Source organism: Engraulis encrasicolus, chromosome 1 (genome assembly GCF_034702125.1).
Source record: "Engraulis encrasicolus isolate BLACKSEA-1 chromosome 1, IST_EnEncr_1.0, whole genome shotgun sequence".
In the NCBI taxonomy this organism is placed as follows: Eukaryota; Metazoa; Chordata; class Actinopteri; order Clupeiformes; family Engraulidae; genus Engraulis; species Engraulis encrasicolus.
The window spans coordinates 11055531-11063030 of record NC_085857.1 but is presented as its reverse complement, the minus strand read 5'-3'; the positions used below and the strand labels follow the sequence as shown (position 1 = coordinate 11063030).

Here is a 7500-nt window from a genome sequence, read left to right as displayed (position 1 = left end):
CTACGTGCCGTCCTTACATGCCTCCGATAGAGGCGCATCTCACTAGATTAGGAAGTGGTGTCCATAGCAACGAACCAAGCGCAGTGGTTAATCTACTTTCTCTCGAAGCCTTAGATAAACATATTAATAATAAATTAATACTGCAATGCTGGCAACCGGGTGATAAGTGGAATAACGGCCGACGAGGTGTCCCAATATCAAGGGAAAATAAACTTGGCGAAGCGAAGAGCCCTTCGCCTGCGCTGTTGGGCTGTTAGAACGCTCCACCTCGTCCATTATTTCCCTTGATATCGGCACACCTTGTCGGCTGTTATTCCTTACATATCATACTAATTGTAATTACATCTGTCAGAGTACTTTTAGTTTTACTTTCTTTTACTTCTACTTTCTACAACTCTGGTCATATTGCTGTATGAAGATGTCAATACGTAGACGCACTTACAGCCCCTACACTGTGTAAATGTGAAATCGTTACACAAATCCCGCACACTGACCATAACAGCGTTTCTTCAAGTAAGTTCTAGTTCATCGTTGCATGTGGAACTGACAAGATGTGCAGGATTTGTTCTAGTCTTTTGACTCATCACAACACTATGCCCTTTCAACCCCAACCCCCTCATCCCCTTCAGATGAGGAGAGTTGATCTCCTAAACTAAGCCTGGGGGGTGTGCTGTGGTACACTATGCTACGCTAAGACCCATACCCTGTGCAGCCTACATTGCCCGTAGGGACCTAGGATCGAATCCAGCCTGGCTCACTTCCCAACCCCACCTCATCTCTCTCCCTCTTCACTGTCCTATTGAGAAAAGGTATAATAAGCAAAAAAAGAAAATTTCACTCAACCAATCAACCAATCAATCAATCAATCAACCAATCAATCAATCAATCAATAAATCAATCAATCAATCAATCAATCAAGCTTCCACTTGTATCTGAGCAGCTGTGGTGAACCTCTTCTCCCCTGACACATAGGATGGCCATCTGTCCAGACTTTTTCCAGACAGCCCCGCCCCTTTGCTGCAACATCCCATGCCTTGCGGACGTCCCGCCTCCGTGGAGAAAACAGTTACAGTCAGTTTTCCCACTGACAGCCTACTAGGCGCAAAAACGTTTTCTCCATTCACCATCCAACTTAAAAATGAGAAAAGGCCTTTGAAATGCACTTGCCTGAGATACTGAATAAAACTTCTACCAATAATGTGTTGCCTCGCATCTCGAGGACACAAGCACAAGGCGAGGACGGGATCGGCCAGACAAAAAGACAGACGCACGGATGTCATAAAAGGGTCATTAAGATGGGATAGGTCAGGTGGTCACCCTAGTGACTCATCAGATTGTTGAAGATGGGAACAGGGAGGGTAGTATTGTATAATGTGTTTTCTCTCGTCACCCTCCACAGGGTAAGATCCTGGTGGGCACCAAGGACGGCGAGATCATCGAGGTGGGGGAGAAGAACGCGGCGTCCAACACCATGATCAACGGGCACACGCAGGGCCGCATCTGGGGGCTCGCCACGCACCCCACCAAAGACGTCTTCATCTCCGCCAGCGACGACGGATCCATACGCATGTGGGACCTGGTGGACAAGGTGAGAGAGAGAAGGAGAGAGAGAATGAGAGAGAGACACTCTTCAACTCACCTAGTGGTGATGAATTGATACGTGTTTACAACAGACCCCAACTGCACTATGTCCCCTGAAAATATAACTTGATCGCATTGCAAATGTAATTTCTAACATTTCTTTACAAAATATGTCATATTTCTTGTGAAACTGCATGACATAAAAATGATGTCAGGGGCCAGGGGCAGACAGCCTCAAGGGCCGTAAACTGGCCTCGAGACATCGGTTCCCCACACCTGCATTAAGCGAACCACAGAGCACACTGAGCCGCATCATAGCTCATTACATCATTTTAACTTTTGACTTTTGACTTCTGACATTCACTCTGCTCGCTCATTTTGCTTCGAAAAAATGAAAGAGATATGGAGAGACTGTGTGAGACCCAGGCTAGGGAATCTGAGAGGGTGGTACAGGTCATCAGAGGAGAGAGAGGAATAGGGTCATCTAAGGACGGGGGATTCGAAGACTGTTTACACGGGGAGGGGGAGAGAGAGAGAGAGAGAGAGAGAGAGAGAGAGAGAGAGAGAGAGAGAGAGAGAGAGAGAGAGAGAGAGAGAGAAAACATGGAAGAGATATATCATCTCATCACGTCAGAACTGTAGATGCCCTTTGGATGGGAAGGGAGGGGGGGGGGTGTAACATCACGCTCCAAAATCACCAAGCGAGCTCAGCTCAGCCTACTCGCTTACAACTTAGCAGCTCCTGGAGAAATACTGTAACTGGATCTAGTGCAGTGTTTCTCAACTGGTGGGTCGCGACCCAAAAGTGGGTCGCAGAGGGGTCATGGGTGGGTCGCAGAGCCGTGGTGCAAAAAAATCGTAATTCATTGATTAACTAAAAAAAAAAAAAAACTTTTCCTGCAACAATTTACCACTTTTATTTTGATAGGCGATTGAACTGGTGTCATCTGTCGTCATAGATTAAATCAGAATGTTTTTGCTAGATAGTAGCATGCAACCAGTCATGCGAGTGTTGCTAAAAAAATGGATCGCGACCGAATGAGAGTGGAAAATGGTGGGTCCCAAGACTGTTCCAGTTGAGAACCACTGATCTAGTGGACGACTCCTCCGCTTCTGTACGACAGCAGTCAGTCACAGGACAGTCAGATACAGTATCTGGACTCAATATGTTGTCATGAGTTTCCTTGATAAATCCACTCAAATGACCAGATGCATGGGAACCAAAAACATAAAATTATCATTTCTGTATATTTTGTTTATTGTGTAAATCATAACAATCCACCAAACTTCGGTCAAAGACGGTATCCCAGCTCGATATTTTGTCACAGGTGGATCTTTGATTAAACAAACAGCTTCAGACGGATACAGTATATAAGAATCACAATTCGATATTCTGTCATGGGTGCATCCTTGATTAATACACAGCCACATGTGACATGTTAGATCCAAATGGCGACAAAATGGCGACTCCAGACACTGTGATTAATCCACAGGGTGAGAGCTGTGTGCTGTACAGATGGCCTGCCAAGTCGTGGATGGTGGCGACAAAATTCGGAGACGGGCCAAACAAGTGTGCGGTCATAAGGGCAAGTGGGGGGAGGGGTGGAGTTGGGGTCATTCGGGGCCGTTGGATGTAGAGCTGCTGGGGTAGTCGGTAGAGAGAACTGTAGACCTGGTGCTGGACGGGGTGGTTGAGGAGTGGGGGGTTGTTGGCTCGCATCCTGGGGTAGTTGGTAGGGGGTGGTGGGAGTGAGAACTGGAGGTGTTAAATGACATCAGATCTCATCCAAATCCCCCTGCGTTGCCTCGCTTCAACTCGCCTCTTTTCACCTCTCCTCTCCTCTCCTCTCCTCTCCTCTCCTCTCCTCTCCTCTCCTCTCCTCTCCCCTCCTCTCCCCTCCTCTCCTCTCCTATACACTCCTCTCCTCTCCTCTCCTATACACTCCTCTCCTCTCCTCTACACTCCTCTCCTCTTCTCTCCTCTCCTCTACACTCCTCTACGCTCCTCTCCTCTCCTCTACACTCCTCTCCTCTCCTCTACACTCCTCTCCTCTCCTCTACTCTACACTCCTCTCCTCTCCTCTACACTCCTCTACACTCCTCTCCTCTCTTCTCCTCTTCTCTCCTCTCCTCTCCTCTCCTCTCTACTCCTCTCAGCCCCTCTCCTCTCCTCTCCTCTCCTCTCCTCTCCTCTCCTCTCCTCTCTACTCCTCTCAGCCCCTCTCCTCTCCTCTCCTCTCCTCTTCTCTCCTCTCCTCTCCTCTCCTCTCCTCTTCTCTTCCCTCCACTCCTCTCCTCTCCTCTCCTCTTCCCTCCTCTCTTCTTCTCTCCTCTCCTCTCCTCTCCACTCCTCTCCTCTCCTCTCCTCGCTCTACCTCATGACGTAACAGGCACCATTTAGAGGGGCCGAGTCTAACCAGGAAACCAGGTGTCCATATACGGTCGCAAGACCTTGAGGAGCCCACGAATGGGCAGTGGTGTGTGTGTGCGTACGTGTGTGCGTGTGTGAGAGAGAGAGAGAGAGAGAGTGTGTGTGTGTGTGTGTGAGAGAGAGAGAGAGAGAGAGAGAGAGAGAGAGAGAGAGAGAGCGTGCGTGCGTGCGTGTGCGTGCGTGTGAGAGAGAGAGAGAGTGTGTGTGTGCGTGCCGTGTGTGCGTGCATGTGTGCGTGTGTGCTTGTGAGAGAGAGAGAGAGAGAGAGAGTGTGTGTGTGTGTGTGTGTGTGAGAGAGAGAGAGAGAGTGTGTGTGTGCGTGCGTGCGTGTGAGAGAGAGAGAGAGAGTGTGTGTGTGCGTGCGTGCGTGCGTGCGTGCGTGCGTGCGTGTGTGTGTGTGTGAATGTGTTTGTGTGCGTTCGTGCGTGCGTGCGTGCGTGTGTGTGTGTGTGTGTGTGTGAGAGAGAGAGAGAGAGAGTGTGCGCGTGCGCGTGCGCGTGTGGAGGAGGGGGTTGCTAGTGACTATTTGATCCTCTGCAGCACATCAGATTGTAACTTCAGTCAACTAAGTAGAAAGTATTTCTACAATGCTTCTCCCACACTGAACACTCACAAGGTTCCACACAGGAGCAGGACTAGGAGGTTAATACATTAAAATTAAAGAAATATTAACACAAATATATTAAACAAATATTAAAGCTAAACTAAAAAACTAATCAAGAGACAAAGACATACAAACTACTGAGGTATAAAGCCACATGCTTTGTTAAAAGAGTGAACCTCTTGTTGCCTTTTTACTGTAAAGCAGTCCACATTAAGCACTAAGCTAATGTCAACAACAACAACAGGGAGTGAAGGCGACTGGCCACCTCTATTTATGAGCTGGAAGAAGCCATCAAGGGAAGAAAATAGCGGGTGAAGAAAATAGCGGGTGTATTTGTGTTTGTGCGTGTGATGGATGTTGTAGGCTGAGGACACACGTGTTATTTACTTTCCAAACATCTCATTTCCGCTCATGGCCATGCTTCCCAAAATTAAATTGGCACATTCATTTAAACTGTATTGAGTTAATGGAGCATACTTATGTTGAACCTTGAAATAGTGTTACCAATATATTTTCAGTAGTTTGTAACAGCTAATTCGACTGGGGGAGAGGTAATGAAAAAAGGAGGCGCACACAAGGCTTGTGTGAAAAATGTATATTGTAGCCGAAAATTTGCAACAAAAGTCAGAGGTTAAAATTGGAGCAACAGACGTTTCGGACCTAGTCCATTCTCAATGTCTCAAGTGCGCCTCCTTTTTTCATTGCGTCAATTGATTACTACTTTCTGGGAGCGGACGCACCAAGTAATACACGGGTCAAAATTGTTGGCGCAGGCGCCGACTTTGCTGGTTTTTGTCATCAAAATGGAGGGGAAAAAACTAGATTACCTTCAACACCTCCCACAACCCAAGGAATAGAAAAATGCCAATAAAATGGAAGACAGACTTGAAATGCTCTTTTTTCTTATTTTAGGAAGGCATGCCTGACATGGTCTTTCAAACAATGAACCTGGCACCCCCTGCAATACAATGAACACCACATCATCAACACATACTTCTAATCTTTTCCAGCTTTTTATTTAATTTTCCTCCAGAAACCTTTCGTAAATATTGTCATATATTTTCAATAGTATATTTTCCAAAATAAAAAAAAATCTATTTTCAAACATACGACAAATACCACATCCGCAATACCACATATCAACATATTCTTCAAATGATTTTCAGTTGGGGGGGGGGGCACATTTGGGCTTGCATGCCCATGGGGACCCCGGTTTGAGTCCGGCCGCAGTCATTTCCCAGTCCTACCCCAAATCTCTCTCCATCTCATTTCCTTTCTCCTCTCACACTATCCTGTCATAATAAAGGCCCAAAACATACTTTAAATAAATAAATAAATAACAATTATTTTCGGTTTGTTTGGCTTTCTTCTCGATAACATTTGCCTGACTCTTGCCAGACCTGTGGTTCCACACACCTTTGTGAGCTCCTCTCCCTAGGTCTGGGAGGATTTGCTTTCAGAGAGCATGGTTTCAGTTGTCTTTGCCACCAAAACCATCCATCAAAACCATTTCTCGGTATGTGGTAAAGTCTTCAATACAGTGGTTGCATGACTCCTCAATGCAAGCCACCATTGTTGTTGAAATAAGAATCGCGTTGGCAAGTTCCAGGCAAGAAAGCTTCTCAAAGGAACCAGACTGCTGTGTGTCACTCATGGAGCCCCCTAGCGGAGCTGTGTGGAACTACACAGGTATGGTGAGAGGCAGGCTATATACAGTACATGGGTTTTTTGTTTTGTTTTCCCCTGGCTCACGTGGTTGGCTGCCAATATCTTGCCCCTCCTCACAACACCATGTTTATAAACAACAACAAAAAACATGTCTACCCACATTACATTACATCAATACATTACAAATCCACATTATTCAGTACATTATATTACATTACATGATATTATACTTAGCTCTAATACAAAGAGACTTACAGGGTATTGGTTTCAGTCCCTTGAACAGTCTGGGGTTAGCTGCCTTGCTCAAAGGCACTTCAGCCATGGATGGAGGTATAGGGAGAGGAAAGGGTGGGATTTGAACCTGCAACCCTCTGATCTTAAGTCCACCTCCCTAACCATTTGGCCACAGTTGCCTATATGTCCCCTCATTCCTTCCACAGGTGTATTGTAATGCATTTCCACACTCTTGTCGTCTTCTTTCTAGAAACTTTCGAACAAGGTGACGGCCTATAGCCCCAAACATACCACTTATTCACACATTGAAGTTTTGTATTTGTTTCTCCTTCCAGAAAAGCTCTGAACACTGTTAATCTGAACCACAACTAAAACATCAAACAACAAATACCACGTATCCAAGTCAAGTCAAGTCTGCTTTTATTGTCACTTTCTTCATATGCACAAGTCGTACAAGGAAAACGAAATTACATTTCTCTCTCCATACCATGACAAGACATAGACATACACAGGACTGACATTTTACAGACTGACAAAGTCAGAGGCGCATCTTGCCACCAGGCAAGGCAGGCAGCCACTTGGGGCCCCCAAGCCCTTAGATAGTGGATAACAGCCCACACTTTACCACAGTAGTGATTTTGGTTCAAATGTTCAATATTTAGCATTTTCACTTGGGGCCCAAACTGACCCTTGAATCGCCTCTGGACAAAGTGCAAGACACGTATTATTCAAACAGTTTTCCGTTTTGTTTGTTTTGTTTTCCAGAAACTGCTGAACAAGGTGAGTCTGGGCCACCCGGCCAAGTGCACCGCGTACAGCCCCAACGGGGAGATGGTGTCCATCGGCATGGAGAACGGAGAGTTCATCGTGCTGCTCGTCAACTCACTCACCGTGTGGGGCAAGAAGAGAGACCGCAGCGTGGCCATCCAGGACATCAGGTAGGATATACATACACACACACGCATGCACGCACGCACACACA

The 7500-nt window shown here is 46.4% G+C and overlaps 1 protein-coding gene across 1 annotated transcript in view; it reads left to right on the top strand.

Moving 5' to 3' along the window:
* The window catches only part of LOC134447512 (echinoderm microtubule-associated protein-like 6), a 190025-nt gene that overhangs the window by 174051 nt on the left and 8474 nt on the right, over positions 1–7500 (top strand). Inside the window, exons 36-37 of the mRNA XM_063197047.1 lie at positions 1400–1588; positions 7284–7456. Coding sequence (XP_063053117.1) covers positions 1400–1588; positions 7284–7456 — 362 coding nt within the window. The remainder of the gene's footprint in view (positions 1–1399; positions 1589–7283; positions 7457–7500) is intronic.